Source organism: Tasmannia lanceolata, unplaced genomic scaffold (genome assembly GCF_043159265.1).
Source record: "Tasmannia lanceolata isolate RefF3 unplaced genomic scaffold, GAP_Taslan_0.1 ptg000004l, whole genome shotgun sequence".
NCBI lineage: Eukaryota > Viridiplantae > Streptophyta > Magnoliopsida > Canellales > Winteraceae > Tasmannia > Tasmannia lanceolata.
Window position 1 is genome coordinate 14,235,159 of NW_027518681.1, and position 12,879 is coordinate 14,248,037.

General features: G+C 38.6%; 1 protein-coding gene across 3 annotated transcripts in view; it reads right to left on the reverse strand.

Annotated features, from left to right (window-relative positions):
* The window catches only part of LOC143875609 (methyltransferase, putative (DUF21)), a 55,924-nt gene that overhangs the window by 13,208 nt on the left and 29,837 nt on the right, over positions 1–12,879 (reverse strand). For all 3 annotated transcript variants that reach the window (XM_077377217.1, XM_077377219.1, XM_077377218.1), the window contains exon 9: positions 3,130–3,296. In XM_077377217.1, the coding sequence (XP_077233332.1) occupies positions 3,130–3,296 (167 nt within the window). The remainder of the gene's footprint in view (positions 1–3,129; positions 3,297–12,879) is intronic.

The following is a 12,879-nucleotide window of genomic DNA, read 5'->3' on the forward strand; positions in this document are numbered from 1 at the left end:
CATGGCAAAGTAAGAAATAGGACGTAGTAGCCAAATCAAGTGCAGAAGCAGAGTACCGAGCCATGTCACATATGAGTGGAGAGCTTATTTAGTTGCGCTCTCTCCTATCTGAGATTGGTTTCTCGTCCTCATCTCCAGCCCAGCTATATTGTGATGATAAGGCTGTTATTCACACTGCTACCAACCCTATTTTTCATGAGAGAACCAAGCACATAAAGGTGGACTATCATTTCATACGCAAGAGAATTCAAAAGGGCAAGATTTTCACTACCTTCACTGGATCTGTGGATCAGCTAGCCGATGTTTTTACCAAGTCTTTGAGTAAAGCTAAGCTAAATGATATTTGTATCAAGCTAGGAATGCATGATTTATACATTCCAGCTTGAGGGGGAGTGTTAGAAGTGTATATGTATGTCTAAGGGTGGTCTTTGTATTCTTTCACTTTAATATAAATACATATGTGAGGGGGAGCCATTCCCTAACTCACATATTCTTCTCCCATCTTTTCTCTCTCAACACTGCACATCTAGGCTAAATATAAATACTAATAATCCAAATAATATACTAATAAAAGAAAATAACGCATGACTTTTTTCTTTTATTTTTTTGAACAGTGGCAAACTTTATTCAAATATAGGAAAAAGGGATGACAGAGGGAGTCAACCCAAAGATTACAAGGGGACTAAAGACAAAACGAAGAAAGAAAAACAAAAAACAAGATCCCAGACTCAAGGAGGCAGAAAATCAAACAACTCCAAACTCTGCTTCTCTACACCTTCCCTAGCTAGATGATCAGCAATACCATTGGCTGATCTTCTGACGAACCATCAATTTTATTAAAGATCTCGTCGAAGAAATGACCGAATCTCCAAGGTGGAGCCAAGGATCCTCTGAGCCACCTAATGACATTGAGAGAATCAACCTCCACAATCACACGGTCCAAGCGCTCCTTCTCCAAATGAGTAATCCCCTGGTGGGTGGCACGAACCTCAGCCTCATTGGTATCTGCTATCCCAATGGGCCCAGAAAAAGCCCAAATGACTTCGCCCCTTGAATCCCTGAGAATGCCACCTATGCCAGCCATACTAGGATTTCCAGAACTAGAACCATCAAAATTTAATTTCAACAACCCATGAGATGGGGGCTGCCATTCTTGCAAAACATAGAACCGGCACTCAACACTGAAGCAGATTTCCTTCCATCCCTCCCATAAGACATAGACCAAAACAAAAGGGAGTAAAAGGAGGCATTTCACCCAAGCTTTCGTCAAGGCTATAACTTTGACGAATAAAAAAGAAGGGGACTTGGGCACACCATCGAACACTTTAGCATTCTTTTCTTTCCATAGGACCCACCTGGTAGCTAGGAGGGACATGGCCCATAGAACTTTCCTCTTTTTTCTTCCAGGGAACAAAAAACCACCCATCTAGCAAGTCTGCAATCTTAGATGAGAAAACCCAAGAAATTCCAAACCTGTAAAGAATCTTACTCCACACCTCTCTGACTACACTGCAGCAAATAAACATATGGTCTACCGATTCCCCCGCCGCTAGACACAAAGCACAATGATGGACGATAATCATCACACACTTCCTGAGAAAGTCCACTGTCTGAAGCCGATCTCGAATAGCCGCCGAACTGAAAGTGCACACTCTAGGAGAAGCTTAAATCTTAGACACTTTAGCTTCAATTGGGTGCACAGGGCAAGGCACCAGTTGGCTGTAAAAATATTTGGCAGTAAACACCACTATAGAGTCCCATATCCATGCCCTCTTGTCCACCCCGAATTGTTTGATGTAACAACCTTCTATCACCTCATCTAGTCTAGCAACTGATTGGAGTTCTCTATCAAAGAAATTCCTGCAAAAAAGCAAGCTTCCAAATCACCCTGTTACCACTTCTCTCAAAGCAATCTTTTACCATGGTGTGCTTATGAACTGCAACACAATATAAAGTGGGGAATAAGTCCTTAAGTGATGAAAGAGCACACCATTTCTCATTCTAGAAAATAACGCATATCTAATTGTACAATAGGAAAAACCATAGATCTAACTAATACTAAGATGACTGAATCACATCAGTTCCCCCATGTGGGAAGAACTCGACTCCATCGAGTAGAAGTCAGTCATATGCTGAAAAGCACCCCCGCGAAGTCATCGTAGTTGTACTGCATCCACCCATGAACAACTGATCAGTGAACGCCCTTGCCAACGAACAAGGTACCTCCAATGAAACCCATGGCGCATCTCCATCATCTAAACATCCATGTCGTAAACAACAAAAGCTAAACACCGATGATGGCAAGCTCTAGCATATCTCTAAGGAGTGTAAAAGAGGGGCCACATGTGCCACGTGTAGGCCAACCCTAAAAAGAGGGACCACATGAGAGGGAGAGTGTTTTAAGTATAAAAGATTAAATAACGTCATCTCTAACACCTTAGGCTTTTGGAGTAATTGGTTGTTTCACAATTGTAACACCTAAAGGTGTAGCATTTCGATGTAGTGGAAGACAACGTCGGCCTTGGCACTGGACATTTCAGGACATGATAAAAGAGTATGATCTACGATGTGAGGAAAAATGTGTGGGGAGGGCATGATCAGGAATCGACTCAAAGGAATGAGGAAGGATATCTGCGACTTATGGCTCTATTAGAAATTTTATCGGACACCTTGAGGGCGCTAGATGAACATACCTAAAGCATATAAGGGAGACTATAACTGGACTTTTATTGAACACTTGGAGGGTTAAAAATGAAGGAACCCTATAAATGATCCAAGCTCTAGGCTCTGATACCAATTAATCAAACTCTAGGTTCTGATACCAAACAATGTGAATCATGTGTCTGTGCATGTGTGCTCTAGTGGAACTGAACTGTGTTCCATTAGATGATAAAATATGGTCGAGGTGAAAATTTATTACAGCATTGATGGTGCCTTTCTGCAACATCTCCTATACAGCAAAAATGAGAATAGTCAAATAGTTCAACACAAGAGAGCAAGACATTATCCAGTTAACAAATAGCAAAACTAAAAAAAACACATCTCAAACAGCATCGTGGTTCTAGTGCTATGTTCTTGTGTCTGAGTCTATCATTGAACATGAAAACAATATCCAGTTTTTATCCTTACCTTCCTTTAGTATTGTATCTGGTAAAGCTCTCTGCTTCCCAACATTCAACTTAAGTTTCTTCGATGATTCTTCTCGCTCATTTCTATACTTAATAACAACTGCTATGTGGCTCTGACCCTTCTGAAACTCATTCAGAATATCATATAGAGGCATGTTTTCTGAAACCCTGAAGAATGGACAGGGAAAATGCATTTTTAGTACAAGCGTACTTGATTCGAAGTAGGATTGAGAATCCCAAGAAGAAAACACTGAGTTCATGCCAAAAAGGTTAAATAAGCCGATAAAAAAACACATACCTTTAATCTGGATGCATATAGATTATAATGGGGGATATGCATTGTAACGATAAAAATTATCAAGTTATGACAATGATAATGGAAAGTTCAGCTCCATTCCGTCTGAAAGAGCTCATGAATTTTAACTAAAAGAATAGGCAAACTCGGTAATTCAAAGAAAACTGCAATCTTAATTTTTGTTGTGATTAACCAAAGCATCCAAAGGAAATTACATCATTAACACAACTATAGATGTTGTTTCATAGTTCTCTTTCATTGGAAAATTGCTATTTATTTTAAAAGCTATGTTACTCAGCCAGTATGTGCAAAATTTACAAAACAGATCTAGTAGCTGCATCCAGTGGAAGCAGTAATTTGGGCAAGTGAGATGCAGAGAGAAACTATAGCGGATAATGGAAATTATTGACGGTTTTTTTTTTGGAAAAAAGGAAATTACTCACAAAAGCAGAATGTGTAATATCAACCATTCACCAATTCTAGACAATGTATAAGTCATTCCTAAAGGGCCATTCCACGAAATTGAACCCAAAGATTGTGCTGACATCTAGTTGTTGTTTTCTACATGAAAGGATATGGATAGGAGGATTCAATATTAACAACCCAGGTTTACTGTTTCCTTTTCAGTTTTTCTTTGGTAAGATAGGACTGGATCCTTGATCTTCGCATTCCAACCCATGTTCTAACCGCTATGGCAGAAGACAGCCTGAATCTGTTCTTGGATTTGACAAGGTCAACATTTAAGTTTTGTGAAACAAGCAAGAGCACAATAAAATTATTGGGAGAAAGTATCATGTGGATGAAATATATGCAAGCTACGCATATGGCATATATAGAGAAGAATTATGATGGATGATGATACATCAGTGGCTCAAATTGGCTCGGAGGTTCAGGAAACAAGCTCAACAGCAAAAGGGTAGGCTTCAGAGAGGCAGATGTCAACCGAAATGGATGTCTGATTATGTAATGAAATGAAAGGGAGATTGATCTGAACTGTTGGGAGGTTATGTCAGTTGAAGTAGTTAGAACCAAGGTTTAAAATTTTGGTTTCGGTACCGGTTTCGGACCCTGGAATTTTGAAATTTCAATCGAAATTTCAAATTTCGGTCGAAATCTGGTACAAAACCCAAATTCAATATTTTATTCAATATTAAATTTCGGCCGAAATTACCGAAATTTCGGTGAAATATTAAATTAATATTTAAAAAAATAGATTTTTTGGGTGAAATTTCGGCTGAAATAAATGACCGTTTCGGTTTTGAGTGATTTCGGTGTTGGTCTCCGCCGAAATTTCGGATTTCGGTCGAAATTTAAAACCATAGTTAGAACTAGAGTTAGTTAGTTGGGTAATTAGTTAGGACTAGTGTTCGTTGTTAGTAGACCTGATGTAAGTACAGTTTGATGATGGTTGTAATACTAGTAACTGAATTGTACTTGCTTATATGTAGCTTTCTTGGATTGCAAGAGGTTAAGAAATAACACAGAACTTTCTCTCTCTCTCTACTCTTCCTCTACTTCTTCTCTCTCAAAGTTTTCCTCTGTTTTGATTCTTTTCAAATTGTAGAAGTGCAGATTGCATTTTCAATCAGATTCTTCTTCCAAGAAGCATCATTGGTGCTTTCATTGATCTGCACTCACGGAGAATGGCATGAGAGCTTGACAGAATTCACAATCAGAAATTGCGATCGATAAATTTTCTGCTCAAATTCCAATTTGCAGAAGCAAATACACGACGATTTCATGGCCATTCTTCTTCCGATGCAATAGAAATTAGACAAATTATCCTCTGATTTTTAAGCGAGTAAAACACAACCTACCCAATTCACTTCCAATTCTTTTTCGAGTCAAGAGGAATTACATTCAACTGCTCTTCCTAATTTCTTGCCTAAACACATCAAACTTGATTTTCCGAAGTTCAATGGTGGAGATCCAACAACATGGCTCTTCAAGGTTGCTCAATTTTTCTCTTATCATCAAGTTCCTGAGAATCAGAAACTTACAATGGTTTCTTTTCATATGGAAGGTCCAGCTTCAAGTTGGTTTCAATGGAGGACAAATAGCAACCAATTGAGATCTTGAGCTGAATTTGAAGCTGCGCTCAAATATCGTTTTGGTCCTTCTCCTTATGAGGATCCACAAGGTGCGTTGTCTAAACTTACTCAATCTGGATCTGTTCTTGAATATCAAACTGAGTTCGAGGAATTATCCAATAAGGTCTATTGTCTTTCCGATCATTTCTTGAAAAGTTGCTTTATCTCGGGTCTCAAACCGGAGATTCAGAGAGAGGTAATAGCTCATCAGCCGTTTGGATTGCATCACGCAATTGGTCTTGCTAGGCTACAAGAGACTAAAATTATTGAATCTCGTATGATGGGTCGACAATGGAATTCCAAATTGGGTACTCAACCTTCTATCCTTGGTCCTAATCCAAATTTTTCTATTCAGAAACACTTTCCAAATTCGTAAAACACCTATTCCTACTACCAACCCAACTACCACAAAAATTCCAATTAATCGACTTTCATTTGCTGAAATGCAACAGAAGCGAGAAAAGGGTCTTTGTTTTAATTGTGGAGAAATTCCATCCGGGACACAGGTGTAAGAACCAAATGTCGATGTTTCTTTGGAAGGCATCAGTGAGGGAGAAGATATGTGTGTTTCTGAGAAGTCTGAATTATCATTAGCTGACCTCTTGAATATCTAGAAGAACCTACCATAAGTTTTTATGCTTTGATGCGTCTCAATGTGGCACTCAGGTTGGAAGGATTCATTTCGACTCATAAGGTTCAAGTATCAATTGATGGAGGCAGTACACATAATTTTATACAGGAAAGGGTAGCCAAATTCTTGGGACTGCCTATTACTCGTTCTCCTCATTTCAAAGTCCAAGTTGGTAATGGACAGTTTCTAACTTGCCAAGGCATGTGCTCCAAAACACAACTTGATATTCAAAATCATTCCTTTGTAACAGACTTGTTAACTAACCAACTTCTCCAAAAGCTTAAGCTGTTGGAGAAAGGCGTTATTTATCTTTTATACTTAAACACTCACCCGCACGTGTGGCCCACTTGGCAAACACGTGGCACATGTGGTCCCACTTTGGGCCGACCATTGCATGTGGATTTGTTTTGCTATCCGGGAGGTTTGAACTCGAGACCGTTGGCTCTGATACCATGTTAACTAACAACTTCTCCAAAAGCTTAAGCTGTTGGAGAAAGGCGTTATTTATCTTTTATACTTTAACAAGACTTATTTGTCATTTCTCTCCAAGGTGCTGATGTTATCCTGGGTGTTCAGTGGCTGCAAAAATTAGGCTCTATCACCACAGATTATACTGCATTAACTATGGACTTTGTGTGGCAAGAGAAACCAGTTCATTTGCAAGGTATACAGGATTGCACAAATTGGCTGAAAATGGCGGCTTATCATCTTGTTTCATGTTAATGTCTACTTCAACCAGTATAACCACAGGGCCATTGGTTAATAATATATTTCAGCATGTGGTTCCGGCTCTACAACCTCTCTTGCACCAATTTAAAGAGGTATTTGCTGAACCTTCCTCTTTACCACCTTCACGACTTACTGATCATAAGATTGTTTTAGAAGCCAATTCAAAACCTGTGAATATTAAGCCATATAGATATCCACATTTTCAAAAGTCTGAGATTGAAAAATTGGTTAAAGAAATGCTTGATTATGGCGTTATCTGACCCAGTACTAGTCCTTTTAGTTCCCCTGTTTTGCTGGTAAAGAAAAAGGATGGAAGTTGGTGATTTTGTGTGGATTATAGAGGCTTGAGTTCTATTACCATTAGAGATAGATTTCCTATCCCAACAGTTGATGAATTACTTGATGAGTTACATGGAGCTACGGTGTTCTCTAAGTTGGATTTACGAGCTGGTTATCATCAAATCAGAATGGACCCTGCGGATATTCCTAAAACTGCTTTTAGAACACATGATGGTCATTTTGAATTTTTGGTCATGCCATTTGGTTTGACAAATGCTCCTTCCACATTCCAAGCTACCATGAATCAGGTTTTTAAACCATTTTTAAGGAAATTTGTAATCATTTTTTTCGATGACATTCTGGTGTTTAGTAAATCTATGAACAACCATATCCTACACCTCAAAACAGTCCTTCAGACCCTCATAAACCATTCTTTGTATGCTAAGCTTAGTAAATGCACTTTTGGACAGCAGTCCATTGAATATTTGGGTCACTTTATTTCGGTGAATGGAGTTCAGCCTGATCACAAAAAGATAGCAGTTATGTTGCAGTGGCCTGTACCTTGTAATCAAAAGCAATTGCGAGGGTTCCTTGGTTTAACAGGGTATTATAGAAAATTTGTGAAAGGGTATGCTACCATTGCTGCTCCTTTAACTAAATTGCTTAAAAAAGATGGTTTTTCATGGAACTCTCTGGCACAAGCAGCTTTTGAGAATTTAAAAAGAGCAATGTCAGAAGCTCCAGTCCTTTCATTACCAGATTTTTCACTTCCTTTTTGCTTGGAGACGGATGCTTCTGGGGTAGGAATTGGAGCTGTTTTGATGCAACATGACATCCTATTGCTTACTTTAGTAAGAAATTATGTCCTCGAATGCAAAAAGCTTCGACTTATGTCCGAGAATTGTATGCTATCACTACTTCAGTAGCTAAATGGCGTCAATATCTATTAGGGAATAAGTTCTATATTCACAATGATCAGAAGAGCTTGAGGGGACTTATGGATCAAGTAATTCAGACTCCTGAACAGCAGCATTACCTCACCAAACTCTTGGGCTATCACTATGAGATTTCTTATAAACCTGGCAAGGAAAATGCCGTTGCTGATGCTTCATCAAGACTACCTTCAGATAATTCAGTCCCTCTATCATTGCATATGATGGCTATTTCTTTCCTTCATTTTGAGTTCTTGGATACATTAAAACAAGAATTGGAGTTGGATACTGATTCTCAAGCTATATTACTCATATTGAAACAGCAACATGAGGATTCTCTGCATTGGTCAGTCAAGAATGGGTTACTTTATTTTAAAGGGAAACTTTTCTTGCCTGCCAATTCTAAGCTCAAAGAACACATGATTAGAGAATTTCACTCTACTCCCATTGGAGGCCATGCATGTGTTCACAGAACTTACATTCGCTTAGCTACTATTTTTTTTTGGAAATCCATGAAGCTCGATGTCCGCAAGTTTGTTCAGCAGTGTGTGACTTGTCAGCAGATTAAGAGCCCTCCTATCCCTCCCTATGGTTTATTACAACCTTTGGCTATTCCCGAGCAAGTTTGGGAGGATCTAAGCTTGGGTTTTATTACTCATTTGCCTCTTTCTTATGGATTTTCTGTCATCTTAGTGGTGGTAGACAGGTTTTCCAAGAGTCCTCATTTTGGTGTTTTACCTAAGCATTATAATGCCAATAAAGTAGCCCACTTGTTCATGGATATTGTGTGTAAACATCACGGCATTCCCAGATCGTTGGTTAGTGACAGGGATCCTGTTTTCTTAAGTCAATTTTGGAAGACCTTATTTCAATTACAGGGTACTGAATTGCGAATGAGTTCTGCTTATCATCCTCAAACCGATGGACAAATAGAAGTTGTCAATCGTTGTTTAGAACAATACTTGAGGGCTTTTACATCTGAGTATCCGGCTAAGTGGTCTTCCTTTCTTGGTTGGGCAGAGTATCATTACAATACAGCTTTTCACTCATCCTTGGGAATGTCTCCGTTTGAAGCTGTATTTGGTAGACTTCCTCCAAATATACCAACTTATTGCAGAGGAAGTACCAACTTAGAAGCCTTGGATCAGGATTTGGGAACCAGGGATGAGCTATTGCATTGTCTTAAGGACCACATCACTTCAGCTCGGGCTCGAATGAAAGCTAGGGCCGATGGCCACCGCACAGACTTACACTTCCAGGTAGGAGAATGGGTCCTATTAAAGTTACAACCTTATTGACAGGTTACTGTGGGTCACAAGCCTAATCATAAACTGGGCAAAAAGTTTTTTGGCCCTTTCAGATTATCAAGAAGATTGGATTGGTTGCTTATAAGCTACAACTTCCGGAAGGATCCCAAATTCATCCAGTTTTTCATATTTCTGTATTGAAGCCATTTAAAGGAGATCCTAGTTCAGTTTCAGCCCCATTTGAATTGCCCATGGTTAGTCATGACAATCATCCAGTAATAGAACCCTTAGCTATTGTAGGTGAGAGACAGGTTTTACAGCAAGATCAATGGGTTAAACAATGGTTGGTTCAGTGGAAACATTTACCTTTGGAGGAAGTTTCTTGGGAAGATGCTGACGAATTTCAAATTTTATTTCCTTCTATTCACCTTGAGGGCAAGGTGGTTTTTAATGGGGGTGGCAATGATACATCAGTGGCTCAAATTGGCTCGGAGGTTCAGGAAACAAGCTCAACAGCAAAGGGTAGGCTTCAAAGAGGCAGAGGTCAACCGAAATGGATGTCTGATTATGTAACGAAATGAAAGGGAGATTGATCTGAACTGTTGGGAGGTTATGTCAGTTGAAGTAGTTAGAACTAGAGTTAGTTGGTTGGGTAATTAGTTAGGACTAGAGTTAGTTGTTGGTAGACCTGATGTAACTACAGTTTGATGATGGTTGTAACAGTAGTAACTGAATTGTACCTGCTTATATGTAGCTTTCTTGGATTGCAAGAGGTTAAGAAATAACACAGAACTTTCTCTCTCTCTCTCTACTCTCTCTCTACTTCTTCTCTCTCAAAGTTTTCCTCTGTTTTCTTGATTCTTTTCAAATTGTAGAAATGCAGATTGCATTTTCAATCAGATTCTTCTTCCAAGAAGCATCAGATGATGATGGCAATATTAGAAGCATGAGATACCAAAATAGAACAGTAAATACTTAAAAGTCTGACACTGGATTTTTGCAAATTGGAGGGGCCCACTTGAGTTTGTCACAAGGTTGGGTTTTGTTTTATTTTGTTAAGAGTCCATGCTTGTAACTTTTAGGAATAAAGTTAAAAGCTAGTTTCATAATTGAGTTAGTCTAAAAGTCTAGGAAGTAAAGTCAATTAGGATTAGTTTGCATTTCAGTTTATTGCTGTTTTTCAAATTAAGTGAAGAGTCTTTAGCTAGTTTCCATTTGAGTTGTGAGTCCTACTTGGAATCATGGTTCTAAATTTCAACCGAAATAATTTCGGATTTCGGTCAAGATCGAAACCGAAACTACCTGAGACCAAAATTTGGGTTTGGCCAGTTCGGGAATTTCGGTAATTTCGGCCAAAATTTTTGCCTAAGTTTGAAATTTGTTTTTTTTTTTTTTTTTACCGAATTTCGGTATTTCGGCCAAAATTTCAGTTTCGGTATGTCCGAAACCGAAACCGAAACTTGCATAGAAGTCTAGGATAGTTGGCAACCCAAAAGCATGGTTTTAAATTTTGACTGAAATCCGAAATTTAAGATTTCGGTCAAGACCGAAACCGAAACTACCTAAAACTGAAATTTTGGCCAAAGTCCCAAATTTCATAGGAAAATGCGGCTGAAATTTACTTTTTTCCAAAATTTCAGCCAAAATTTTGATTTCTTGTTTTTTTTTTTACCGAATTTAGGCCGAAATTTCAGTTTCAGCTGTCTGAAACCGAAACCAAAATTTTAAACCTTGCCCAAAAGTGGGCTTGGGATTATGTTTCCTAATTATGTAGGAGGCTCCATATGCAAGCTAAGGGAAGCCTCTAGAATTGTGAGGGGAGTTCCCACATGCCATTATTTAGTACATGGAATATGAATAAAGATTTCAACGTCCAAAGTTTGCTTTTTGATGTGATATCATCCATTGGATCTTGGTGTGATGGCTTAATCAATCTATTGGTGTCTCGCCTAGGATTTCATGGTGTGATGCCCTGGTAAGTTAACTTTTCTATCTTCTCCATTAAAGTTTGGTCTTTTTTCTTAAATTCTCATTTTTTTAATGGCATAAATTCTCTCATCTTCATCCTCTCAATTCTCTTCATTCTCGAATTTCTGTTTCTTACTACTTTGGGACTGTTCTCATCATTTCTTTCAATTATTGGAATTCAATCTTGATCTTGAATCGACACTTAGATCCGAATTTGATTGCAGTTCTATTAGTTTAAACCCTTTAATTAGAGGATTCGATTTATTGTTTCAAGAACTACGAACCAATATGACGGTTAGATCTTGTTCAAAAATTCATGGGCATTTATATCAGTCTTCAGAATTGATAGCAGTCCAACTCAGTTCTTTATCAGTTTTCTTATAATTTATACATGGATTTCATCTAGTGTATTATTCCTACCCAAATCGCTCAGAAAATCATTTCCATCAACCCCATCCTACACTAGCTTGGTAATAGAACTACAACTAGGTGTCTTCTTATGTGAATAGAATATCAATGGGAGGATTGTCAGAAGAAAAAATAGATCGGTTGCTGAAAAAAAAAAAAAAGGGCTGGTCAGGTGAAGTGATGAACAACCTTGAAGCACATATCAAGGAAATAAAAGAAGCTCAAACTGATTGCAGGCAAGAACCTTCGCTTCGAGCATTTTTACAATTAATGCTGGAATAAATGACAATTCCATTGAATGTGATGAAGATATGGGATATTCAAGGCATACTTGTCTTATAATGCCTGTGCAAAAGTGTGTGAAAGAGTCCAGGTCATGTCAAAATTTATCTGGGTTGTTCGAGTTGCAAGCATGGTATTAAATTTCAACCGAAATCCGAAATTTCGGATTTCGGTGGAGACCGACACCGAAATGGCTGAAATCGGAAATGCCAGAAACGTACCAAATTTTGGCCGAAATTTCGGTAATTTTGGCTAAATTTCAAAAAAAAAAATAATTTCAGCCGAAATTACTGAAATTTCTGCCGAAAAAACCGACATTTCGCGCCTCTTTACCAAATTTCGAACAAAATTTCAGGATTTCGGCTAGGTCCGAAATATGTGCCGAAACCGAAATTTCAAACCATGGTTGCAAGCCAACTAGTATGGCCAAAGGCGATTCACTCATTTGGACCAACTAAAGACAATACAGGGTTGTACTTGCTTGCCGGCAATACCCAAGACTTGTGGAGTTTGTTCTCTAATGCTACGTAATCAGGGAGATCTAGCATTGATGGTTGCAGTTGGGAAAATCAAATTCCTCATATACTCCTCTCAAGTATTGTCAGCGCCACAAGAAGTCAAGAGCAAGTACTACTTGTGGGGAATATTATGCAAACTGAAGGCAATGAGGCCACTTCGAATCCTAACTCGACAAGGTTGAGTTTCTTCAAGAGGAGAAACGATGGGGACCATCCACGACAAGAGGAGAAGAGCCAAGTCGAGTTAAGTAAATTCATTATAAAGTGAGGCCTATGTGATAATTTCACCCCTTACTAGAATTCCATGCGAAGAGTCAAGAGAAGGGAGGGGTGAATTAGTCTTTTTGACAAATTTGGCTTTGGTCAAACTGG